The sequence below is a fragment of the Vespa mandarinia genome, chromosome 5 (genome assembly GCF_050613455.1).
Source record: "Vespa mandarinia isolate Hongniang chromosome 5, ASM5061345v1, whole genome shotgun sequence".
In the NCBI taxonomy this organism is placed as follows: Eukaryota; Metazoa; Arthropoda; class Insecta; order Hymenoptera; family Vespidae; genus Vespa; species Vespa mandarinia.
The window spans coordinates 5,197,501-5,225,399 of NC_140814.1; the positions used below are offsets into that span (position 1 = coordinate 5,197,501).

The following is a 27,899-nucleotide window of genomic DNA, read 5'->3' on the forward strand; positions in this document are numbered from 1 at the left end:
AAAAACGGAAGAGTTATGGTTTATAGTTAAATTATGCGATTGTTTTATCCATAAATTGTCATGCCTATTAGTTCTTAGATTTTTTAATGGGTAATATTGAAAGGGTTTATAGATAAATTGTCGCTCGGTTTGTTTTTCCATAGAAAAGTTTTGTATGGAAAGATAAGAAAGAAAAAGGCGAGAGAAAGAGAGAGAGAGAGAAAAAGCGAAGAGAATATGAAAAGGGAAAAAACGAAGAGAGAATAAATGAAAATTTCGGAGAAAAGTTTAGAACGGAGTTAAATCGCGACGTAATCGTATTAGACCGCGTGCAAGTCACCAAGAGTGAATCTCATTGGTCGAGAGGGAGAGAGAGAGCAGCCGGCGGACGCCCACAATGTGCACGGTTATATAGTACTCTAGTGCTATGCGAGAGTTCATTCATAGTTCCACGCCGGTGTCTAGTCATTCATTAATCCGGTATACGCACGAGACGTCGACGACGACGACGATAACTACGACGATAACTACGACGACGACGACGACGACGACGACGCTACTGCCGCCGCCGCCGCCGCCGCCACCACCGCCACCACCGCCGCCGTCATCACAGCCACCGTCATCATCATCACCACCATCGCCACCGCCGCCGTCGCCGTCACCACCAACGACAACGACAACGACGAGGACGACGTAACGATACAACGACAACGAAGACTACCGACGACGAAGAGGCAAGAGAGGAGGTGTATCTTTACGGAGCGTGCGCTACGATATATACGAGATATACGAGATAGAAAGAGAACGCAGAGAGAGCCCTTCTCTCCTGCCTATAATCGTACTTCTCTTGCTTGTGCTGACCTGCTTTTCGAGTTTGCGTGCGAACACGCGCGTGCGTGCATGTGCGCCGTGTATCTCTCTACTACGAGTGGATTACATCGTGGAGAGAGAGAGAGGATACTCGAAAAGGGAGAAGGATATTGGCTACGAGCAAGCTTGGACTCATCTATCTTACGGAGAATGCGAGTGGGTAAGGCCAATGATCCAAATGATATTTCCTTTTATTTTTTTTCTCTTTTAATTTTTTTTAATTTCTTTTTCCTCTTCTTTTCTTTTTTTTTTCTTTTTTTGCTCTGTGTTTTTTCTCACTTTACGCTCTTTTTTTTTCGTTTCTTATTCTTTCGTTTTTCCTTTTTTTTTTCTTTTCTTTTTTTTTTTTGGTTTTTTGCTTATTTCTCTCCTATCTCCCTTAATGTACATTATTATTTTCTTTTCTTTTTTTACCCATCCCCGCCCTTCTCCTCCATCCGTCCATATCAAATCGACACGTTTGATTTCGATTATGTTTAGTTTTAAATTTAAAGTTACCGTTAATAAATAACTGGTATATTGATTCCGCATGATTTGCGATTCATTTCGTGTATCTGAAGTACTTCACTTACGTCGGTTGGAAGGTATAAAGCTACGAACAGGTGGATTAAAGGAGACCGTGCAGTTAGCGGTTAGTACACTTTTCCGATGAGAACCTTTCATCGATTTTTTTGTATCCACGAGCCATCGTCCGCGGATAAAATTAACTCGAACTCTAGCCGCTCCTCCGGCTGTTACATCTTTATTTGCACCTCGTATCAAAACTTTGTCCCTTTTACCGTGATCTCCTTTCTCCCCTTTGACGACGTTTCAGTTCGCTTCATCCTCGGTAGTCGTCGCACAACTTTTTGCAATCCTTTGCGATACCTCTTCGGGGTGGTTGCTTGATTCCGATCTTTATCGTTAACGGAACTAATGGATTTTCAAGGGTTCCCTACTCCTTCTCCTTTTACTTCTTCTCTTCTTTTATTTCTTCATCTTCTTCTTCTTCTTCTTCTTCTTCATCTTCTTCTTCATCTTCTTCGTCCTCTTCGTCCTCTTCATCTTCGCCTTATTTTTCTTCTTCCTTCGCCTCTGCGTGGCAAATCGCTCGTGCCACGACCACTCGTAACTCCTACTTGATGAGATTCACATCTCCTCTCTTTCTTGTTTCATCGTCGGAGTCTTTATCGAACGACGTACCGCAAAAATAATTTTCCTTACTATTACTACTACTATTATTACTATTACTTTTTTTGGATTAAGAAAAGAAAGCAAAGAAAATAAAAAAAAAAGAAAACAAAAGAAGAAGAAGAAGAAGAAGGGAAGAAAGTTTAAATATGTCGCGTATAGATTTTTGAAGATAAAAAAAAAGAAGAAAAAAGAAAAGATGAAAACAAAAAAAAAAGAAAAAAAAAAAGAAAAAAAAGTCGTACAGATTCCCTAAAGAAAATTCATATTGAAACGCGCCAATGAATTACGTCAGTTCCAAAAGAAATATCGAGAGATCTTTGCGGGAACAAAATCGATGATTTCATAACGAAGCAACGCTCTCAAGTCAAATAGTTATCGGTATGATTCATCTCTGTGGCGCCCCGATTATGCCACTTGTTACTAGTCCGTGTATCGTCCGTTATCTCGATGCAAAAGTTTTTCAACCGTGCAACGCGCGAGAACATTGTCGTCGTTTCGAAAGATACGTACAGATTTGTTCCTGAAACTTCACCAAGTATGCGTGGGTGTACAGGTTGAAGCGAAGAGAACGCATTCGCTTACACAGCGAGGGTGCTAAGTTAATTAAGTTCGCCTACTCGTTAGGTAAAAACGTCAATCGCGATTCTGAGTATCGAAAGTTAAATGGAAATCGAGGGAAGGACTTCACCGAAAGTTCGTTAATATAATAGCACCAGAGTACTTTAGAAATGGCGTGATCACGTTAGAAAGGATGCATTCAAGAGAAAGAGAGAGATAAAGAGAGAGAGAGAGAGAGAGAGAGAGAGAGAGGGCGGTGACGGTGGGTGGGACGAATCGAGGAGGAAGTGAAAGGAAAGAGGGAGAAAGGGAGAAAAAGTACGCGGAATCACGGAGTTCTGAAGACCGAAGAAGGATGTTCCGAAAGCCGAAAAAAAAAAAAAAATATCTATGAAAGCCAAGGACCGTATTCGAGACGGACGCGGCTTGACGCTAATCGTACTTCCGTTTAGATGACTCGCGAAAAAATAATTCACCGTAGATTCAGCTTGAAGATCCTCGTCGAGGTAACCTAGCGTGACTAGGATTTTCCATTTTCTCGCTGACTTGAATCGTCTCAAGATTTCGCACCTTTCGACGTTGTGTTTAGTTTTACGTAATCGATCGACAACGACGACGATAACAACAGCGACGACATCGTCGTCGTCGTCGTCGTCGTCGTCGTCGTCGTCGATGACGTCGAAAACGACTATGAGGGATTCCCTCGCGAGAAAATCCCGATGAGTTTTTTTTCCTTTTTTTTTTTTTTTTTTTTCTTTTTTTATCGTATCTAGATACTTATCGGAAAATACGAGTCGTGATCTGCGGCTAAGCTAAGAAGAAGAGGAAATTTATGAAGGTTTAAAGAAAATTTCAATCGGCGTTACGTGTCGACGTTAAAAACGATCTTTCGAATACATTAAGATCAACAATATAATAAATTGTATATGGATTATTGTGAGATTATGATCTTATAAAGAACGAAAATAACGATCGAGATCAGACGATTGTGGAAAATTGGAAAGGGAGGAGTGCAAAAGAAGAGGAATAAAAAAAAAAGAAAAAGAAAAAAAAAAGAAAAATTAAAAAAGACCAAGCAAAAAAAAAAAGAAAAAAGAAGAAAGAAGAGGACGGATGGTACTCATATTTTTGGGCGTCGGTGAGCAAACGAGATCCATCGCATTTTGAACGCTTTCCGAAGATCGGCCGACCGGCTGGTAGCGTGCGGCAGAGCGAGGTGGGTTAATTAACGACGTGACGTCGTAATTGGCGGGGGTAATTCGATCCCCTTTGCAGGAACGGCGGCTCGCGCACGTCGTTAAATTAAAATCCTGCAGGAGCGAGGTGCGCCATCGTGGCAACCTGTCGACCGTTCTGGCTCCTTAGTCGAGACACGGGGCGAGCTTCCAATTTGTAAGCGCATAATATTCGTATAATTTGCTCGGCGCTAATGGGGATTACATCGGGTAACCATCGTCGGACTAATGTCCCAATCACCAGTCTCCGATACTTAAAGGGACATCTCGACAAAATTTTTTTTCTCTTCATTTTATTATTATTATTATTATTATTATTATTATTATTATTATTGTTATTATTATTAACTGTTAAAATATGTACCTGAGATATTATTAAGAGTGTGATCATCTGATCGTCGCTCTGACGAAACGTCAGTCTTTGACTTGGCGGAACGTTATCTCGGCTCGTAATAATATCTTATCGGTGACGTATCCGACGATCTATCAGCATTTCCGTTTTCTCTCTTTTTCTTTTCTTCCTTTTTTTTTCTTTCTTTGTTTCCTCTTGCTTGTCGATTACAAACCAAGAGCGAGTAGATATTTCAGTATCACTTGAGGAAGAGCTTTCGATTGTTTGCAAACAGTTTCACGCTCGTACAACGTTCCTCTTCCTTCCGCTCTCTCTCTCTCTCTCTCTTTCTCTCTCTCTGTCTCTCGTCTCTTCTCGTTTCTTTTCTTTCTTCTTATCTTTTTTTCTTCTCTTTTTTCGTCTCTTTTTTTTCTTGTACTTTATCATCACTCGGAAAGGGTTGAATCCGGGATTGAAATCGCCGGAGGAACAGGAGAAACGAGTCCGTACACCTACGTGTACGGCGGAAGCCGTGAGGGTGGTACAAGAACAGGTGGGGGGAGCGAGGGAGTGGGGCGAGAAGGATGAACATCGGGAGCAGTGTACGAGAAAGAAACGACGAAGTGAACTACGAACGACGACGGAGATGACGACGACGACGACGAAGACGACGAAGAAGAAGAAAGAGAGGAAGAAGAAGAAGAAGAAGAAGAAGAAGAAGAAGAAGAAGAAGAAGAAGATGAAGAAGAAGAAGAAGAAAAAGAAGAAGAAGAAGAAGAAGGAACGGTAGACAGACTGGCTCGTAGAGGCGCGGCGCAGAGTAAAGAGGAGAGGAAAGAGAAGAGTTCGTGGAGTAGAGTGGTGTGTGGTGCGTCAGGTAGAGTGGGCTGGTGACGGAGAGGTGGTTTGCGGGGAGAGGGAGGGAAGAGGAGGAGGTGGTACCACCGCCGAGTCGAGTTGAGGCGCGGCGAGGTGCGAGAGAGAGAGAGACAGAGACAGAGAGAGAGAGAGAGAGAGAGACAGAGAGAGAGAGAGACGGACGGTGAGTAAGAGAGAGAGAGAGAGACAGAGATAGATAGAGAGAAAAAGAGAGAGAGAGAGAGAGAGAGAGAGAAGCAGCGAGCTAGTCTCTCGAGTAACTGGGAGTCGCAAGTCGGGGGAGCCACTCAGTCAGCACGAGATCGGCAAGCCGAATGGTCAACCGCGCCGATACCCTCCCGGCTTGGAAGAAAGTACGCGCGGGACAGCGAGAGAAAGGGAGAGAGAGAGAGAGAAAGGGAAAAAAGAAAAGGAGCGTGCGCAAAGGGCGCCTCGAATGTCAACGGAGTCTCATCGCGTCGGCCGCGTCGCGACGCCTCGAGATTATATTAAGAACGGAAGAAAAGGGACCATTAGTTATTGTTATTGTTGTTATTATCATTTTTGTTGTCGTTGTTGTTATTGTTGTTGTTGTTGTTGTTTTTGTTATTGTTATTGTTATCGTTATCGTTATCGTTATTATTGTTATTGTTATTGTTATTGTTATTGTTATCGGTGGGAATAGATTTGACTGTAGATTTGCACGGACATGTGGAGATTCCTGGTGCGATGTTACGTCACTCTGACGTCGATCTGATGCATTATTGATCGACGATCAATTTAATTCGTTCTTATTAGTTTTCTCAATAATTTACATTGATTACATTTCTTCTTTTTTCTCCCTCTCTCTCTCTCTCTCTCTCTCTATCTATCTATCTATCTATCTATCTTTCTATCTCTCTATCTCTATTTCTCTCTCTCTCTCTATCTCTATCTCTCTCTTTCGATATTGTCCTCTCATATTCTTTCCATTGATGATCTTTTCTCGTTTTTCTTTTCCTCTTTTTTTTTTCCTTTTTCTTTCGTTCCGTTGTCTATTTTCTTAGTCTTTTTTTTTTCTTTTTTTTTTTTTATATCGTATTCTGATATAATCGAGTACGCGTTATAGCGTGTTACATTTGTATAAAGAGAATAAAGGCGTTCATTCGTTGACGGCCGTCGCGACGACGACGTAGAGGCTCCCTCGCCTCCACGATTAAGGGAGGCGGAAGTGCGCGAGTGGTGGATCACAGAACACGAGCTGGATCGTCCGGGAGAAGCCCAGGAGTATCTCCTGCAGGAGGACGAGGAAGAGATGATCTTCGAGCTATTGATGGCCTCAGCGTTCGCCCTTGCCACACTAAGGCGGTGTGTGTACATTGCTAGATCCTTTTCATTTTCTTTCTTTCTCTCTCTCTTTCTCTCTCTCTCTCTTCTTTTTCTTTTTTTTTCCTTTCCTCCGTCTTTCTTTTTCCTTTTTTTCTTTTTCTCTTTCTCTCTCTCTCTCTCTTTCTCTATTTCCTTTCAATTCTTATCCTTCTTCTTATCGTGTCCATTCGAGATTACTTTAGACGTATCACTAATTTTCTTTGCAACGTCATCGAGAAAAAAAAAAAAAAAAAAAAAAAGAAGAAATACTTTTCCGCGAAGTCACTTTCGATATGCGTTCAAATTAAATCCTTCTCTTTATAGAATAGTTATTTTATTCGTTCGTTTTTCGATCGTAGCCTCGCGTGGAAATGCGACGAATCATGTCCAACATGATCGTCTTCGTAGAAACGTAGAAGCAAAGGGAAAGAAAAAGAGAAGAAAATAGAGAAGAAAGAAGAAAAAAAAAAAGGAAAAAAAAATAGAAAAAAAGAAAGAAGAAAAAAGAAATGAACAAGAAAAGGAAAAGAAAAGAGGAATCGGCCAACGTTCGACAACGAGTTTCGTTGGGACGTATTTTAATGACGCAATGACACGTGAGGATTCCATGCGACGGCTTGCGAGTACCGTTTCCCTCGCGGTTTCTATTGATCGAGTTCCGTGAATTAGCAAGTCGATATTTCTTTAACTCTTTCGAAGGATCGAGAATAGATAAGACGACGATAGAAAGATTTCAATGGATATAAATAGAAATAAACAATATAATAATTGGTCTTAATGAAATTAATTAATCGAACAATCTTACTTATATACTTTTCGTTATAGACGATATATATATATATATATATTTATTAAAATTATTTTTTAAAATATTATACGCGTGGATATATTAGAATGAAAGAAGAGAAAATTAATCGTCCATCTAACAAGTTTCTTAGGTTCGATCGATTATTGAAAAGAATTCGAGTTAGACGTTAGACAATGCAATTGCGATTGGTCAGGTTTTTCAATCTCGTAGCATCATCTTCGGAGAGTGTCATTAATTCGAAAATAGGACCTTGTGGTCCTGGAAGAGAGAAAAAGATAAGAGAGAAAGAGAGAGAGAGAGAGCATCCATTTCTTTATTTTTCGTCGGGATAGGATCGACGGTCATTCGTCTAGACGTCCACCCTTCGGCTTGGTGGACCGTTGGAAACAGTCTCCTGATCATGGACCGGGTCTCGACTTCCTAGATTGTAATTATACGATAATCTTGTTGACTAAACGTAGCCGTCGGTTAGAACGATCGAAATAATTTATTATCTCGCGACATTATCTTTGCGGTCGCGCGCGCGCGCTCGCGCTCGCGGTAATCATAGTTTACTGGGAGGTTCACTCGCGAAAAGTGATCGCACGAACATTCCGTATAATTTGTTTACGTGCGAAAGATGTTGCTGTCAATGTTAATGATTAAAAGTAAGTTGATAATTGTCAGTCGCGAACCAAATGCGAGAAGTTATATTTGAAATCTTACGTTCGAATGGAAAAAAAAGAAAAAGAAAAAAAAAAAAAACAAAAAAGAAATCATACTCATGATTGTTATACACTTACGATAAGCGGCTTAACCATTCGGGCTATCATCATAATCGGTGACATCATAATACCGTATATGCGAATGCTTTGCCAATGATGTCACAATAATTTGAAGAATTTCATTAGACACGTTATATCGGTAGCGAACGACTCGTCGTCGATCTCTATCGAACTTATTTTACAAAATTTTTTAAAATCTTTTTCAAATCGTTCTTCGAAAGCTAGATCCTTCGCGTATATATGGGATACTTATTACGAACAAAAAAAAACGAAAAAAAACGAAAAAAAATTAGAAAAAATAAAAAAATGATAATATCTTGGAAAACGCACGTCCATCTACGAATAGAATACTCTCTCTCTCTCTCTCTCTTTTTTTTCCTTTTTTTTTTCAGATATAGATAACCAAAAGAAATACAGGCTGTATTCGTTCGGTAATAAGAGCGACTATCTCGAAAGATCTCCCATTCGAGAAATTATCACGATACGTCGTTTCATTTTGCTTCGTTATTCGTCGATCGTTCATTTATATAATCGACGTTTATATGGAATAATTAGCGGTCGAATGACTAAGCAATAAACTGAGTCAGTGGAGGAGGGCTCAGAGAGATAGCACGCCTGTGTGTTTATTTGGCTTCGCTCTAGGAACCGAAGTGGGTGGGTGTGATCGCAATCGTCTAAGATTTCCTCTTCATTCGTTCCTGCCTGATAATTCGATTTTGTTGTGACTCCTATTTCCCTTATCTCGTTTCTCCTTCCACTCTTTCTCGATGTCGTCTCGACGTATAAACATTTATTTGATTTAAAACGATAGACAAATTATGGAACATTTAGAATGTCCATAGCTTTCGACGAGTCCTATTATCGATCGGGAAAATGAATAACTACTTAATGATAGATATGTATACGCATAGCCAAGAGCATAGAACATTCAACCTGGCAATGCGAATGTTGATGAATCTAATCGCGATGTGGTCGTAACTGACAGCCCAGACCGTAGAATGAATTGACCGTTCGCGAATACTGTTTCTATGGGGTTTACTTTTCTTTTTCTTTTTCTTTTTCTCTCTTTTCTTTTTTCTTTTTCTTTTTCTTTCTTTTTTTTTTCTTTCTTTTTAGATCGTCAGAAGATAACGACGGACTTAAACACGAAGATAGGTACAATGAAATCGCGTAGCGAAAAGAATTGTTATCGAATTTCTCCATCGGGTAACATGACAAATACATTCGTCGCAACCGCTCGTTACAGCGGCAGATGCGGTTGGATAAGAGACCGACTCGCATCCCACTCGCTTCTCTCTCTCTCTCTCTCTCTCTCTCTCTCTTTCTCTCACTTTTCTTCTCTTTTCATTTCATCCCTTTAAATTGCATAAAAAAAAAAAAAAAAAAAAAAAAAAAGAAAAAGTTTGATCCTCTGCGAATGAACAACATAGGATAAAGTTAGAGAAAGAAATTTTTCGAATTTTCTCTTTCTTCGATGAGAACTATATCGATCTTGAATTTGTCCGAGGATAGGGACGAGAAGGGTCGGATAGTTCGAAAGGCGCGTGTGGGTGTAGGAAGGCGCGAGAAACGCAAAGTCCGACCGCTTTCCATCCGCGTGTCCATCGACAGTCATCGTTGTCGGGTTCGACGCGGGTCGCAGAAAGAGAGGCGTGCGTACGCCTTGTTGGTCCGGGACACACACGGACTGTTTGCTCGGGGTACCATCGCGGATCCCTTTTTTTTTCTGGTCCCGCGTAGAGTCCCTCTCGCGAGTCGAGTCACAACACTAGTAAAGTTACAAAAGCCAAAGGCAAACAGATCCGGGGACGGGCCTTAACCGGTTTATCAAACACTCGTGCGCCCCGAAGGTGGTCTTTCGTTGCTGAAAGCACGAGACAAGACGAAAGAGAAAGAAGAAAGAGAGAGAGAGAGAGAGAGAAAGAGAGAGAGAGAGAGAGAGAGAAAGAGAGTTAACGACGAAGATGACGACTTCGTCGTCTTGTCGCGTCCGCTATCTTACGTTTTCGTGATTGTTTTCTCTCTTTCTCTTTTTCTCTCTTTCTCTCTTTCTCCCGCTATCTCTTTTTATATTCGTTCGAAGGAAAAGATCCCCGATGATCGTTCGCGAAGGCGGAGAGGAGCGGAAGAAGGAGGAGTCAAACAGTCGGGACAAATCTTCTTCCTTTTTCTTTTCTTCTTTCCTTCTTTTTCTTTCTTTCTCTTTTTCTTTTCCTTTCTTTTTTTTTTTCTTTTCTTCCTTTTTTTCTCCTTATTTTTCATCTCTCCTCATCTTTACTTTGGTATAGCACCGCGTTTGAAACTAGCAGTGTTACTTTATCGTTCGGGCAACGTTAACTAGTAAAATTCGGTCCATTATATTTTCTCTTAGGAGTTCATTACGAGTCCTCGTGTTTAAAATTGAAAGAAAATGAACGGGCATTTCCTCCGAGTGGTCGATAAACGAAACCAGACTCCGATTATAAAGGTAATACCACGTTGAGGATGATTAATCGTTCTAGTAGGGCTTCACGAAGAGCAAAGAGGGTCGATATACTGAGAAATAATGTATGCCGTGGGAAATGATAAACCGTGCGACCGAAGAGAAGTTCGTGTACCTTCGTCCGTATGTTCGTTTACCTTAACAAGAGAGAGAGAGAGAGAGAGAGAGAGAGAGAGAGAGAGAGAGAGAGAGAGAGAGAGAATAGAGACGGGAGGGGAGGAAAGAGAAAAGAAGAAAGACAAGAGAAGTAGTTATAACTTTTGGTAGAGGGAGAAAGTTGAGAGGCAATTTGGCGATACACAAAATTACATATCCGTGGCCCGATCGAATTGCTCGAAAGGGAATCGCTATCGAACGAGTCTCGAAATTGTACCGATTGCGAGTCCCTTGTCTCGTTTTTGTTTCGTCCCTTTCACTCCGCGATCGGGACGAGTTTTCAAGTATCATTAGGGATCAAAAAGTCGACGTGGATTAGGGGTGAACGTTCGATGAACGTTCTGATTTATATTCTCATTCGATCGCGTATTTAATTAACATTGGAAATATCGTATCGTATTGGAATAAGAGAAATGAGAGAAAAGAAATACGTAGGAAGAGGAATATTTTGGCAGGAGTATAGGATGGATACTCGTAGGACGAGCCGAGCCCTTGACGGCGGAGCCCATTCTGAAGGAGGGGTTTCTTCCTACGTCGTCCTTTCGTTGTCGCCCGGCTGACTTACGTCCTACGAAGCAAATAAAAAGAAATGAAAAAAAATAAAAAAATAAAAAAAGGAATGAAAAAAAAAAAAGAAAAGGAAAAGGAATAAGAAAAGGAAAAAGAAAAAGAGAAAAAAAAAAGAAAGGGCAAAAGATCGAGGTCCGTAAGCGACTTGGACGCGCGCGTACATGTTCTTTCTCTTTCTCTTTCTCTTTCTGTCTGTGGTTTCGGGTTCAGCAGGGTTCACCGGACATATTATGGGACAGGCGGGCACTCCAGCGTGAAATGAAAATATTATGCCAGCGCCCAGAGTGGTGCCGGCCCCGTGCCACACATCGAAGGATCGCGACGTGCCCTTTGAAAGGGCGTCGACGAGAAGAACATATTCGAATCCTTTCGTTCGCCGTAACGAACGTTCACACGGCTTATTAGCTTCCACGTTCGCGCGTTCTGTTGTTTCGAAACATTTCTCAATTATTTTTAGGAACAGACTTCTCTCATCTGACATTTCTAACCGTAACACTTTAGATGATATTTCGAAGCTTTTACGACCTCCGATCTTACTCATTAAATTTCACGTTCTATCGTTATCTCAAAAGGTTTTACGTACCGGATACGTTACTTACATATTATAGCGTGGGATGAAAATATCAAGGCGATATTCGAAATACCGCATGATTCGGGATAATCGTGGAAAGGTCGAAAGTGGTCGAAGTCGATCGAACTATCTCGTAACAGTTCAAAAGAATCGAATAGTATTATTTTGCTTTGTTCTCGTTCGAATTAATAAAAAGAGAAATTATGTAAGTTTCGTTATATTTTACCATTAATAGCCATCGGCATTTTCTTCGAACTATCATCCAACAGTTTCGTGACAGTACTCGATCAAAGAACGTAAACGTCATCGGATGAAAATTATACATATCCAATGGACCTTAATGATTATTGAATTCGTTACGTGTTACCTTGCGAGTCGTCCTTCGTTCATCGTTAATGCGTCAAAGCTTTCCCGTGCGACGATGAAATATATATATTTCAGATTCCGATTGCCGACACATTAACGTCCATACTTCCCGTAATTAGATCACGCATTCATCGTACCATTTAAAGTTTTTCATTCTAATAACTGTTACCTCTCTCTCTCTCTCTCTCTCTCTCTCCTTCTTTCTTTCTCTTTCTCATGGATTTTATCGTTTCTCAAGCGGCATTTATTGTCTCCCTGTAGGCCAAAGTCGGCCATTTAGATTTTCAACGAAGCGAAGACAGTTTCGCGTCGATGATTTTATCGTCGTTACGATCTATAACTGGAAATAAAAGAAATCGTTCCGTATCGTTCGTCTTTATCGTCGCAATTTAAAAACGCGATGTTACGGGATTCGATGAAGAAGAAGAAGAGAGAGAGAGAGAGAGAGAGAGAGAGAGAGAGAGAAACATACATGAGATCTGAACGTCGCGTCGTCTATACGGCGTCAGCTATACAAGTTGTCCCTCGACAACGACGAATGACGAGAGGTAGATAGAAACCTTGATGAAGCACCGGAGTTACTTTTTGCGTCAATTTGTTAATCGGTGTCCACTTACTACTACTTACGAGAGAAAGAGTAAAGAAGTGAAAAAGACAGAGATACACAAGAGACAAAGACAGAGAGATAGAAAGAGAGAAATAAAAGAGAGAGAGAGAGAGAGAGAGAAAGAGAGAGACGACGTAGATCGTTCGCTCGTGCGAAAAAAAGAAAAAAAAAATAAAAAAGAAAGAAAGAAAGAAAGAAAGAAAGAAAGAAAGAAAGAAAGAAAGAATGAGGGACTTATGGAGGCTGCCGGCCGTAGTAAAACCGGGGCCGCAGAGATAAATTCAGTTTCATACATTCCCGTCTGGTTTTCTGACGAGTTCCCTTGGAGTCGCTACCGGTTGCTGTTTCTCTCACAGTTTTTCGATCTCTCGCGAACGAAGTCTGCGAAGTAATCGTTCGGAAAGTCTTTTGCTTTCGAAAATTTATTCGTCCTCGCTTTACACGCGAGAAACGAAATATATTCCTTCGTACGTAAATACGTATATAGCACTTACGTACATACGTACTTACTTACTTACATTTGTTCGTTCATTCGTTCATTTGTTCGTTCATTCGTTCGTTCGTTCGTTCGTTCGTTCGTTCGTTTAATTAGAATCGAGTTAGCTCGCTCCTTTCTCGTCGATAATACCACGACGAACACGGCCGCCCTTTTTATCGGTGATCACAGATCGCTAAATAAAAGGAAGAAAAGCACGTGCTGTTTCGGCTCCTCTCGCCAAGAGTCTCCTCCGTTTCGAGCCATTACGTCGAAGGAGAAATACGAAATGCCGATTCGTTGCCATTTACGAGGTATAAATACGAGATAAACGGATCGTAACGACATGTAGGATTTATCGGAACGCGTGTAGTTATTAAGGGGCATTAACGATGTTACGCTTGTTCGCGGAACGTGCTCGCGTCGATTCTCTTCGTTGTTCCTTCTTCTTCTTCTTCTTTTTATTCTTCGTCTTCTCATTCTTCGTCCTCTTCTTCTTCTTATTCTATTTCTTTTCTCTTTCTCTTTCTCATGTACACGCAGGATGTATAGACGTTCGTTCTCTCTCTCTCTCTCTCTCTCTCTTTCGTACATATATACACGCATATAGTCGATCATGATGTCGGAATCGAACGAGATCGTAGTAAACTCTTGCCGTTTAATCCGATACGAAGGAGGTAATACGTTCCCCACGCAATATAATTTAGGATTACCACATGGGTTTTCTTTATACGTAACGAGTCGCTAATTGCTCCGATTTACGAAAGCTAAACAGTATCGGCAAATCTCTCTTTCTATCTATTCGAGGAAATAGAAAGAGAGAGATAGAGATAGAAAGAGAGAGAGAGAGAGAGAGAGAGAGAGAGAGAAAGAGAGATAGAAAGAGGAGAAAAAGAGAGTAGTGCGTGTTGGCGTTTCGTTCTCGCCTTCCTTTTTCCAAGGTGAGATACTCTCCCCTTCTCTCGATTACGGTGTTATTTTCTAAACGACGGGCTTTTCCTTTATCCCACGGATTCTCAGATTCACAGATCTACAGGGATCAATTGAAAAATCTAACTCGAACAAAGATACTTTCGTAAGATCGTACGGTTAGAAATATCGCGAGTTCATTGTCGTAAAGTAGACGAGATACTCGAATCGCGAGAAGCCGAAACATCTCTCTCTCTCTCTCTCTCTCTCTCTTTATCTTTCTCTTTCTTTTTCTTTTTCTTTTTCTTTCTTTCGAGAGAAGAAGAAGCAACCGGCCAATCTTTCGTTGGTTTTATTAGCGTTGCGCGGTTCTGCGGGTGGAATCGTGTAAGTCCGTACGCGGTGCGGGTGGTACAACGAAGAAAGTGAGGCAATGTTTAAATTTCACGGTCCATAGTGAATCGAGCTTTACGACGAGTCCGCACACCAAGGTATTCCGTTCCTCTCCACCTACGTTCTGCAATTACGGTGCCCCGAAGTAAACCGCAAGCACGCGGTACGCGACGTCGCGTCGCAAGCAGGATGACGCATAGCATAGTTGATTTATGTTTCCAACATGGGAATCTATTCTTATTCGTGTTGTCGATTCTCTTAACAGACAATATAGGATTAATATATGTAAATATTTATTTATATGGATACAAATAGATTCGAAGATTTTTTTCTATCGATTCGAAATCAATGATTTTGTCTTTTCAATTTTTTTTTCTTTTTTTGCCTTGCCTTTTCTTTTTTTTTTTTCTTTTTTTTAAATCTTACTTTACTTTACTTCATTCGTTTTCTCGTTTTTTTTTTTTTTTTTTTTTATTTTCTTCGACGAAACCAGAACACCGAGTAAGGTGAGAATTAATACGCGTAGGTGTTGGAAAACCGATACGCGTCCTTGGCGATGCCAATAAAGATTTCCGTCTTTTCGAAAGCGACATCGTATAAATATATCGAGTATATAACGATGATGACGAATGACGACGAACAGTTAGTTATTCGAACGAGCGAAAATCTTTAGTTTGAGAAGAACGATAGATAGGAGAGGGTAGAGAGAGAATCCCTTTTAGCCCGGGGTGTGTTGATTTTAAAAGCCGTCCGGCCAATTACCGAAGTTGCCAGAAGCAGTATCTTTCTCTTTCTCTTTGGCCACCTGACGCCATCCATCCTTCCCTCGATTGCTATTCTTTACCTCGGGGCTCTCGTGCGCAATGAGCGATGCGTTCATTCATGCCGATGCACGCGGTTCCCTTACACGTGTGCGTATATGTGTAGGTGTGCATTGTAAACGTACGAGTAGTTCGTAATATATAACCATGGTGATACACGGCGATCGATCGATCCCTTGAATCTCTCTCTCTCTCTCCCTCTCTCTCTTCCTCTTTCTCCATTCTTCTACCCTCGCCCTCGAGAGAATATCAGGTGCGAGCAAGTGGTAGATATAACGAGTGGTTTATTTCGTAGATAAACGAGAATTCTTCGATGTACACGCATCAACGAGAGACGAAGGAGAGTCATAAAATAAGGATTGATAAGTTTTCTTTCCTTATTTCTTTTTTTCCTCCTTTTTCTTTCTTTGTTTTTTTTTTTTCTTTTTCCTTTTTTTTTTATTTTCTTCATTGATATTTCCGAGACACTATTAATTGTACATTCGATCGTAATAACACAGCATTGATAGGACATTGAGAGCCTAAGAGGGATTAGGGTATTAAAGTTCTTTCTATATTTAGCTCGTAGTTTTGTACATTAATTAAAATATCGAGGTTTATTAGATATCCTCGTTATATAGGTTAAACATCGTGGGAAAGCACGACTCGCGGTACACGTAGGTTAAAGTATATTTTTCTTTGATAAAAAGTCACGTATTTTTAAAATAGATAAGAACCTTTTAGCCTCGCTTGCGAAGCTAAAGAACACCTATCTATTTTCTTTTTTTTTTTGTTTTTCGTTTTTTTTCTTCTTTTTCTTTTTTTTTCTTTTTTTTTCTTGTTTCCTTTCCTTTCCTTTCTTTCTCTCCTTTTTTCCTTACGATTATTATTCGATTTTTCATCGGTAGGAGTTAATGTCGAACGGAAAAAAGGTCAAATCATTAATTAATCAAACTCCGTGATAAAAGGCTCGTGAAAATATGTAAAACCTGTGCGATATATATATATATATATATATATATATATATATATATATTATATATAGACGACAAAGAGAATTCGTACTGGGATCATTTTCGTTATATTATTTAAAAATTTAATCTTTAAGATTTTATCTTAGAAATTATTCACGGAATATACGATACCATCTTCAATTTCGAACAAACTGGTTTTACTAAGGTGGCAAACGAACGTGTAGAAATCGATATCGCCTAAGAGAAGTCGAATAAATCGTCGTTGATAGGGTCAAGTCGATCGAGACACGATCGTTTCGCGCGTCGTCTCGCGATAGAAACTCGTAGATACGTTATAAGTGAGAGAGAGAGAGAGAGAGAGAGAGAGAGAGAGAAAGAGAGACAAAATCAAGATCGACGTGTTTTGTCGTATGTCGAATCATTGGAACGTATCGGACCGTTCCCCCGCGACGCACACGCACACTCATACGTACTACCTACCTACACGAATATAGGCAACAACCATACACATAGAAACTCACGCATCTCTACGTATATTCGCTTCGTACAACGGATCGTGGGTGGAGCGGGCCAGGTCTCTTGGTGCCTGACCACCGACAACTTTGATTCAGTACGATTGTTGCGAGCCGGTTCAACGATCGGACTGACACGCGAGTGGCCACGCAAAACACGCTCGCGCGTACGTTTGCGAGACCACGTGCTCCTCATCTATTCTCTCTCTCTCTCTCTCTCTCTCTCTCTCTCTCTATTTATCTCTTTCTTTATTTTTTTTTCTTTCTCTTTCTTTCAGTCTCATTTCTTTTCTTCTTTATCGATGTCTTCAATTCTGGTCCCTTGTTAACATAATCTTTTAGATCATTTCGATTGCAATACTTTACTATGACCATTCGTAGCAAAAACTTTTGAATTATTATTACTATACTCAGTACCTATAAATATATCCTATCAATATTCTTGTAAGTCTAACCGGAAGCAAATCGAAACTCGTAACACCTTCGATATTCAGTAAGTAATATCGTATTCGAATGGTACGTACATACGTACGTACGTACGTACGTACGTACGTCTCTTATGAGAAAAGATAAATGGAAGAAAGAAGAGAAAAGGACGTAGGCCGTGTACAGGGCGATGACAGAACTCGCGTACTTTATTACCCGAGGTCGAAGCCGTTATCGTGGCTCACAATGCGAGATAATCGTAAAGGGCCGAAAGGGACGACGACGAGGCGTGGTACGCGACGAATCTCTCTTTCTCTCTCTCTCTCTCTCTCTCTCTCTCTCTCTCTCCCTCTTTCTGTCTGGAATCGTCCAAAGATCTCACTGACGTCTCTGTATACGTACTACGTGCGCGAGATCGTCGTCGTAAAGGGCTTTATAAGCCGCGGCACGAGAGTTCAATTTTATGTTCCTTCGAGAATGGGGACCGCCTGCCGTTAGTCGCACGATGTTCACTGCATTCTTCGCGGGCAAAACATTTCTTCGCAGGTAGGAGTAGAGTTTGGTTGTTAAAGTCTACGGCTTGTGTTCGGCTCTTTAAACCCGAACAGTGCCGTGTATTTAATCGTATATTTCAAGCTATCGCATTTACGAGTATCGATCTCCCCGTATCCCGGCGCGATCTTTCTCCCAAGAGAAATTTTGCATACATTTGTCGGAACCGAAAGGGACAGTTAACGTGCAATACGCTACCGTACGACTTTATCTTTCTTCACGTTTATCATTCAAAATGATCATTTATCTCCAATTTACTTCGTCTAGCGAGAACAAGCTCGTTATTGGTTTAAACTTATGTACGCCATTTATTGCTCGACATTATATGTTGTAAGAAAATCGTAATAAAATAATTAATTGATCTTTCTCTTTCTCTTTTCTCTTTCTCTTTATTCGCATTGACAGTCGTTAAGAATCGCTTTCACCGTCTCGCTGAATCGATAACGTCCAAAAACCAGTAACCTTTTGCGAAGTCATTCGCCTTACGCTCACTAATGCAGGTATTTACCCCCGCATCCTTCGAAAGGCGTGTTCGCGTTCGCGAGAGATCGCTCGTCGCCAAGAACCAGACCGATAGGAATGCGTATAATGAATAATGTATAATATACTGACCATTAATCACAATGCTCCTTTCATCCCGTTTTATTGCACCGAACGGGGTAATTTCACAATCGTTTGCATAATCTATTTTTCTCTTTTGTAAATACGCACCGAGTTCTCTTTCTCTTTCTCTTTTCTTTCTGTCTTCCTTTCTTCTTCTGTTCTTCGTGATCTCTTCGCGGTATACGTAAATATCAATGACTAGTCGTACGAGCTCGTTTACTACGTCTCTATTTCTTATATATTACACGATGCAAAAGATACTTACAAATCTACATACTCGTAGATATTAAATTTGTATCCAATATATCTACTCGTTCTCTTCTTGAGCGTGCACATGAAGGAAGAGAATATTTTGCCGCGATAGTTTTTATCGCGTCGCTCGATCGATTTTATTGTTCGATAAAACGTATTTACGAGGCGTCCATCGGATCGAGCGTGTCTCTTAATTTAACGAAAATTGCTTTTGGTTAAGCGGCTCGCTTAAATGACAGATGTATCTACCTTCTCTGAGTTTGTTCGATTCAATGAGCATACGCGACACGCATAATACATTTTACACATATAAACATGAAAGGAGGCGATCTATAGCGAAAGACAACTTCGAGGCAACCTCCCGAGGTCAGGCGCGTGGACGACGTGCGAGAGAAAGCTCGATTGTTGCTCTATTGAATCATCACCACCTTTCTCGTGCTCCCGTGCTTTTGAAAACTTTTGATCGTGCCATTCACCATCGATTTTATTTATGCGTATCCGTCATACGTTACTTCAAAAGATTCATTTCGCAATGGTGGAAGAAAGTTGATGTATCTATCGTCGGCGAATCTACCAAGAAAGATACGATCGACGTTCGATCGTTGGAACGTAATCGACGATGACATTGAACGCGGTACTGATCGTGCGCGCATTCCTTTGCCCTGACACCTCCTCTCCTTCTCCCCCTTTCTACATAAAACTGTAGAGAGAGAGAGAGAGATAGATAGAGAGAGAGAGAGAAAGAGAGAGAAAGAGAGAGACGGAGAGAGCCGTCGTACGCGATCAGCTCTTGCGCCGATGCCGACGGTAGGCTGTCACCTCTGGATATAAACGATGGATGACGTCAGTATGACATCAGTGATCCATATCGTCGTTACGGCTCGAAGCCAACTTTCCATGGAGTTTCTCCTCGAAATAAACGGGGTGAGAAATACAAATTAACACGCACGACCCTCCATAACGTATTACGAGTTAATGTGTGACCAAAAAAGAAAGAATCCAGGCGAAGTTTTAATCCTCATCAGATCAGTTTGATTCGTTTGGTAGATCCGTGACGTCATAGACCACCAACGGAGCATCCCTGAACGGAAGCGTTAAAGTCTCCGGTTAGAGAAAGGTAGAAAACGATATTGCAGGATTATATAATTTACTTTGAAAAATTAAAATCTCATCGGTCAATTTCATTAAAATTAATAATATTCAACATAAATATTCTTAAATGGAATAACGATGATAAAGGTAATTAATTAAATTAATTTAATATTTATCTTCGAAAGATAATCGTTATCAAGATTAACATCGTGGTAATCGCTTGACAGATATCGAAAAAAAAAAAAAACTCGCGTGTAAAGAAGAACTTTCTCTCATTTCACTTCGGAGGGAAGAAATGAAAGAAAGAAAAAAAAAAAGAAAAGAAAAGAAAAGAAAAGAAAATAAAAATAAAAAAAAAAAAGAAAAAAAACGAAAGAAGAAGGACGACGCCTCTATGCGTCATTCTTCCGGGACTCGTCCTTCTGGTCTTAGCACGTGCATCGAAAACTCCTCCGCATATCCTTTTCTTCCTTCTGGCGTAAATGTGTCGTAGGTGTGCACAAACGAGGGAGGAAAAGGAGAAGGTTGGAAGATGAAGAGGAAAAGAAGGAGGAGAAGGTGGAGGAGGAGGTGGAGAAGGAGGAGGAGGAGAAGGAGGAGGAGGAGGAGAAGGATGATCCATTCTGTAAGTTCTTCACAAGTTTTGCGTGGACGCGAACATACTCGCGAGAACGACGTCACGTGGCAGAACGCGTCCCACATACCTTTGTAGACGCATCCTCGTCGATCCCCGTGAAAGAAAAGAGAAAAAGAGAAATAGGTATATTCCAACGACGATCTACTCGTGCGTGTAAAATGGACGTGAACGAGCAAGCAAAAGCCGGGAGTGCGTGTTTCGGATCCGTGTGTCATTTTGAAATAGCGAGTGCATCTCCTCGGGGCGTGCGTGAGCGCACTTTTGTGAGCTCCATCGAAACGTTCTTTCTTCTCGTTCATTTTTCATTCTCTTATTTCCTTTTTCTTTTTCTTTTCTTTTCTTTTCTTTTCTTTTCTTTTCTCTTCCCTTTTTTTCTTCTTTTCTTCCTCTCGTAGATACTTATTCTTCATCTAAATTCTTCTCTATTGACGATTGTCGATTATCTTTTGTTCCTAAAAAATACAAATAATAACAAAATAATTAAAAAAAAAATAAATAAATAAATAAATCAAGCTCCTGGTATCTGAGTTCGAATTTCGTTTTGTTTTGTCATTCGTCGATGATAATTTAATTAATTGTTTTATCTTACTTACGATACAATAATACAGTGTTAACGATTTGTTGTTAAAATGATTGATGTTAAGAAGCTCTCACATTATTATATCAATCTCTCTCTTTCTCTCTCTCTCTCTCTCTCACTCTCACTCCCTCTCTCTTTCTGTCTCTCTCTCTCTTTTCTCGAAGAAAGCGAAGGCGGAGTCTAATCACCACGCGATCGCTACTCCCGATCCGGCGAGTAAGCCGGATTCGTTCCCAGAAAACAGAAAGCAATGCTGCTAGGGCCTCGAGCTATCGATGAGAACCAACTCAAAACCAACAATCTTCGTTCATCGGTTTCAAAAAAGAGAGAGAAAAAAAGGGAATCTACCTTTCTTCTTCTACTTTTACTTCTTTTTTCTTTTTCTTTCATTCCTTTTTCTCTTCCTCTTATTCTCTTTCAACGACGTTATTCTACATACATATATATATATATATATATATATATATATATATATATATATATGTACATCTGTACAACATTTTTAATGACATAGACTGATCTATAAATCTTGTACCATGGCCGACTGTTGTGGCAATAAATCGTTAGAATTTTCCGTTACCGGCGCGAGAACAAATCTTTATCTGTCTGTCTGTCTGTCTGTCTGTCTGTCCGTCTTTCTTTCTTTCTTTCTTTTTTTCTTTCTTTTTCTTTATTTTTCCCAACCAAGTGAGTGAGTCAACTAACAACGGTGGCTAAGTAACCAGATTTTTCTGGATCAGACGAATTTCGTAACTCTCGACAGATTCGATTAGACGCAGTGTACGATTAACGTTGCAATACGGCAATAACTTCTTTATCGAAGGTAAGAGTACTTAGGTGCAGGAGATAGCTAAGCTAAATCGATGGACGGACGTTTCGTATAAACGAGAAAGAACGAGAGAGAGAGAGAGAGAGGGAGAGAGGGAGAGAAAGAGAAAGAGAGAGAGAGAGAGAGAGAGGAGCGGGAAGATAAAAAAGAATATATCTGAGGGAGCTACACGAGTGGGGTAGCGGCAGTGTAAATTGATACAGTCGAGATCGAGCGTGCATACGATATAGAGAGCACCTTTGCTGCTCGCCTCACTGCTTGCGTACACGCCCACGCTAGTGTCCCCGTACTAGTTTACAATGTGTATCATTTTGTGTTCCGTTTGTGTGAGTATATCGCATGTATATACATATTTATAAATATATATATATATATATATATATATATATATATATATATATATACGAAATATATCTGTATATGTGTACGTACATATATACTTACGTATATACAGATGTATAATACGAAACGCGACAATGGAGTACAATCCGACATCTGAAAGCGATGGAAAAAGGAAGAGAAGACGTGAGGTTTCGATAAGATACACCCGTGTGAAACGACCGGCTTCCCTTAAGGATTTGCTCCTGAGATCGGCTTAATCGAATCGTGAGTTATTGCGAGGTAGGAGGATATACCGACGAGACTGTTGCACGACTATCTAAGAAAGATCGATGCAGCCACCAGCGAAGTGGAAGATAAAATGTTCAGATAAAAAGAGAAAAATTATATGTATATATATATATATATATATATATATATATATATATATATATGTGTATTTTTATGTATGAAGAAAAAAGGTAACGTGGTCGTTCTCTCGGGTTTTTTTTTCTTTTTCTTCTCCTTTTCTTTTCAACTAATCTCATTTTTTTTATTTAAATCATAATACGATACAATACATTTTTTTTCTCTTTTTTTTTTTTTTTTTTTTTTTTTTTTTTTTTTTTTTTTTTTTTTTTTAACAATAATAGCACGACGTAGGAGAATTTGAAAGTTTATAATTGATAAAAGGGATGGAGTGGGATTGGGAACTCTCTAACATTTTCCTCCACTAGAATCGTCTAACGAGAGACGCGTGCTCGTTCGCGCGTGACCAACGTGCGAAAAACAGGCAGTGATCGTATCGAATCGCATCGAGTTCGTTTTGTGCCTATGCGATCAAGAATTAACACGCATTACTCGCATACGCGGTCAACCAATTAACGTTTGTTAATTACCAAGGCGGTCTCTTCCAGTCGGCCTTCCTTTCTCTATCTCTCTCTCTCTCTTTCTCTCTCTCTCTCTCTCTCTCTCTATCTATCTATCTTTCTTTTTCATGAGAGAGATAGGGTAAGGTAGGAAGTATCGTCGCGAGTCTCGCTTATCGACTCATCGTCGATTCAATCGAATGGTCGATTATTCGATCGACTGTAATCTCTCTCTCTCTCTCTCTCTCTCTCTCTCTCCTTTACACATACACGCATACACACATATAAATCGAATTCCTACGTGTTGACGATTAGTAATAAGCTATGTCATTGTTTAGCTAGAAATCATTCGACATAAGTATGTGTGGCTTACAGTGGGGTCTCGATCTATCACTGAACATATTGAGGATTATCAGCGACACTTCAGTAAAACTTTTATCTTGAATACAAGTACATTATATTCTATACAAGTTTTATTGTATTTGAAAAAAATTTACGATATAATTTTTTGATCTTCCGTTTTACCTTTGTAAAAAGAAAAACAGAAAAAAAAGAAAAGAAATGTAAGACAAATTTGAAAGTGAAGAGGTAGGGATTGAGGGGCGGGGGCGGGGGCGGGGGGGAAACGAGGGAAGATCTAAAGAGAGAAAGTAGACAGCCAAGAGAAGGACGTATGAGTTCTTCTTTCGCTTGGGGCATCTTTCATGGAGGATAACGAAGCAAAAGAATCGTTAAGGGAGCAAAGGGCTCCGACGAGATACCCTAAGGGGTAAGGCGACGCGAAATCGCGAGGGAAGTCGTAAGGCAAGACGTTTAATTGCGCAATAAATTGTGATTCTCCGATTTGCAACCCATTTCCTACTGCGGGGGCGACGATTGGTCGCTGTTAAATTGGCGCGTAGGTGCGATGGTAGGTACCTACGTGGTTGGTGTGTGCCTGCCAGTGTAGGCACGCACGCCGTGAAAGTCGGAAGTACCTCCCACCCTTCTCTCCTTCGTCTTCTTCTTCTTCTTCTTCTTCTTCTTCTTCTTCTTTTTCTTCTTCTTTTACTTCTCCATCTCTTAGTCGTCTTTCCGTTTAGTTCAAAACGCCTTTTACATATCTACTTACGGATAACGTGTAGTTACTTCCTTTCTTTCTTCTTTTTCTTTTACGATATAGCCATTTCAATTGATATTATTAAAGAAGATATTTTTATTGATGAATTAAATAACGAAGAATAAGAAAAAAATTCTTTCCATCTTTGTCCTTCTTCGTCATAGTTGATTTATCTATGTGGATAATATCAGGTATATCCGGTATAATAATCGATCATGCACTTTCGAACGTTCGATATTTTCCTATTGAAAATAAAAAAAAAAAAAAATTCTGACCGTTCGTACTTAAACGTGTCAAATGCTGACAGTCGACGTGTTAATCGTCGTCGTACGATCGATCAACGATCCGAGAAATTATGTAAATCGGCGTAACTTGTCAGCGAGTTCGATCGTATATCTCGAAGAACGAAATGGTAGGAAACTACTGTCAGGCATATGTACGTTTCTACGTAATAATTGGAGTGCGAAGGATCGTATAGGTGTAATATGACATTTAAAATCTACAGTATAACGTATATATGATAATTAGTCTTGACGTAGAAATCTCTTACGATTGCAGATTCGGTGGCACAGACGGCTACTCTGACGAGCCTCGCTTTCTTCCTGAGTTCCGGGCTGAGCGGGACGGTTTCCGGAGCACCGACCAGCTACGGTCTCCATACCGCCATCTCGGAATCCAACAATAATATGGAGCCTTGGCTGCAACCATGCGGTACGCCGGTTGCTGCAGCTCTGAAAAAAATGCCCCAACGTCATAGCGTTCATAGAGCGTTAAAAAGGGTACGAACCCAGCTTAGGGTCGCTCAAAATCACTTTAGGAAGGATCTTAAGGATATTCATGAGATCTATTCGAAGGTAAGTGTTAAAAGTCTAGATCTACGAATTACGTACGTGCTCTATCTAATTTAATTAATTAGAACGATTGGAATAATTTATTTCGACTAAGATCGTCCAATTAACTGTTACCTACTGACGAATACCACGGCTTATAATTAATCATCGAGAGAGCACGGGGTTAAGATCGCGTGGGCGGTCTCAAAGCTACGGCCGGGGAAGTCCGCACGTGCGGCACAATGCCGCAAAGTCCTACTTTCCGAGTGCAACGACGATTTACATTCGTTACGCGTGTCGCGTCGCGAAAAGCAGACTCGATTTTCTCGGTGACTCTCTTACGAGATCGTTTAGATGCAAAGTCTAATGAATGGCACAGTCTGCCATAGGTATCGCGTACAAGCGTACTCGTTTCTCATACATATGAAATAAAATGCTCAACTCTCTCTTTTTCTTTCTCTTTCTCTCTAATGCCGAGAAATTTCTGATCTCCGTTAAAACCCGTAAGATAATCTAACGTAATAAAAGAAATAATGTTAAGTCACAAATATTTGTGAGATTAAACGTTCGTTTCTTTTCTTTTCTTTTCTTTTCTTTTTTTTTCTATTATCGCACGAATAAATTTTATCGATCGAAAGGTTTCCTTTCCTCGTACGAAAGAATTTCCTCGCGCGAGAACGAATCGAACATCGGAATTCGATATTTCTTTCGAATTTCTTTCGAGGTTGCAATTTTTCTTTTCTTTCTTTTTTTCGACTTCTTCTTCTTCCTCCTTTTTCTTTTTTTTCTTTTTTTTTTTTTTTTCTTTTTTTCTCTTCTTTTTTAGTCTCTCGTTACCCACTACCACTAATCGAATAAACGACGACGATCTTCCTCGAAACGATCGTCAAGACTAAACAGTCGGCATCTCGTCTTTCGTTCGCAGGTGTACAAAGTGCTGAAGGAGCAGTACAGAATGAACTGGCTTCCGGAGAAGCAGCTTGAGTGGTACCATAGGGAACTCTGGTGCCTCGAGAAGGGTAAGAAGGCGGAGCGTGCACTTCCACGTCTTCACGACGCCCTTCAAAGGTTCGCCATCACGTTCCACCATCTTAGAGCGTTCCGACTAAAGTCGAATATCAACGTCGATCTTACGATGAACAGGCGAAACGAGATTATCGATGCCATGCAAATCGAAATTCTTCGAGTAAGTAATACGAATATTTTTTCTTTTCTTTTCTTTCTTCCATCTCTCTCTATCTTTTTTTCTTTTTTTTCTTTTTTTTCTTTTTTTTCTCTTCTTTTTCTATCCAAAACAACAAACATCTCTATTGGTCGATCATATTTCAATTAATTATATTCTAATAATATAATTTTGTTTCGATACTTAGATGCTTTGCGAAGTAGAAACAGCGATCCTGAATCTAGGACTGCAATTACCAACCGCTCACAAGGCGGTCATCGTCACGGAAAGTCGTAACTGGGCCAAGGAAGGTGATCTGACGCTGATGCTCATTCAAGATTGGGGCGTTTTAAGATTATATCAAACCTTTCTGAATGATTGGACGCGTGCCTTTCGTAATGCCACTGCGACTGGACCTGGTACCTGCGATCCTAACACGATAAAACCGCTTATCTTACGACCGAAGAACAACAAGAAGGGTCCAAAAACTGGAATGGGTACTAAAGGGAAGAGAATACCGAAGATCAAGAAAGAGCGAGTCAATAGGAAACATCCGTTGGGCTCGAATCAAACGCAACCTTTGACACGAGGACCAAAAGTATTCCCAAGGAAAAGACTGACGAGAAAGAAACAGGCGAGACCAGTGTAGTCAGCGAAAGTCCATGATCTCGAGTGATCTTACTCGTCCTTATCCAATTTTCTTTCACCTTCATTTTTATTTTTATGTCTATTTTTTTTTCTTTTTTTTTTTTTCTTCAATATTTTTCTCCCCTTTTCAATTTTTAAACTATAGACTAATTAATCTTTCGATGTCGAACACTCGCAAAAAAGACGTTTATCCTTCCGCCAGAAGACACAAATATACACAAACGACACACACACATACACATACGCGCGCGCGTACTTACAAACGCACACGCACGGACACACACATTGACATCATTTGCATATGTTCTTCTATTTATTGCATCGCCACGATCATTAATTTTCTTTACGTTTTAAGCTTTAATGCTTCATTCACGATCGACAGAAAGAGATGACATTTAATATAGAAACTCAAATACGATCGAATTATTCAAAAGAAAATATTTTTCCTCTATTATTTTACATTATGATAAACTTATATACATACATACATACATACATACATACATACATACATACATACATACATACATACATACATACGTACATACATACATACCTACGTACATATATACGTTCGGCTGGCGGTCCAGCCGTAATTTTTACTAGGGGACCAGTATTAAGAGATTTACTTCGAAACAGTATTATATCTAATAACGCGTAATAACTAATAATAGCGGTTAATAATAACGTTGATGCACAGAGAGACTTATCGATCGACGCTATATGTAGTTGAAGGCGATTAGCTCGATCGATCGGAGAATATAGCGTCGAGGAGGCATGCACCTGAAAATCACGTAGCCATACGTACTTTTCTTCTTCTTTCCTTTTTTTTTCTTCTTCTTCTTTTCTTATTTTATTTTTCTTTTTTTTTTTTCTTTTTTTTTTTTTTTGGTTTGGTTTGTTTCTCTACAAATAATCACGAGAGAGCGCACACGTTTAGGAACACTCGTTGAAACGCGGGAGACTGAGGAGGGATGCGTTTTAAGAAGATAAGAAGATGAAGAGAGAAAAAAAAGGAGGAAGAAGGAGAAGAAAAGGAAGAGGAAGAAGAAGAAGAAGAAGAAGAAGAAGAAGAAAAATAAAAGGAAAAATGTGTAAAACACAAAAAGAGACCAGTCGTCCGTAGTCTCTTTAAGATAAATCTTAAAAGTTCGTCAAAAAATCAAAACGCATCGTTCTCTCGCGTTAGATAAAGGACAAGTGAAAATAATCGCTCGATTATTATACCACGATTTATGAGAAAAAAAAAAAAGGAAGAAAGATA

At 40.0% G+C, this 27,899-nt stretch overlaps 1 protein-coding gene across 7 annotated transcripts in view; it reads left to right on the forward strand.

Annotated features, from left to right (window-relative positions):
- Positions 1-27,801, forward strand: part of LOC118441630 (uncharacterized) — a 56,741-nt gene extending 28,940 nt beyond the window's left edge. For 2 of the 7 annotated variants that reach the window (XM_035866298.2, XM_085657022.1), the window contains 3 exons: positions 24,554-24,849; positions 25,751-26,011; positions 26,196-27,801. In XM_035866298.2, coding sequence (XP_035722191.1) covers positions 24,682-24,849; positions 25,751-26,011; positions 26,196-26,636 — 870 coding nt within the window. In that variant the 5' untranslated portion in view covers positions 24,554-24,681 and the 3' untranslated portion in view covers positions 26,637-27,801. Of the gene's footprint in view, positions 1-6,090; positions 6,352-17,619; positions 17,711-20,280; positions 20,289-20,349; positions 20,424-21,937; positions 22,036-24,553; positions 24,850-25,750; positions 26,012-26,195 lie in introns of those variants that run through there. The other 5 variants (XM_085657023.1, XM_085657026.1, XM_085657024.1 and 2 more) reach the window with 5 other exon arrangements.
- The last annotated feature ends 98 nt before the right edge of the window (positions 27,802-27,899 follow it).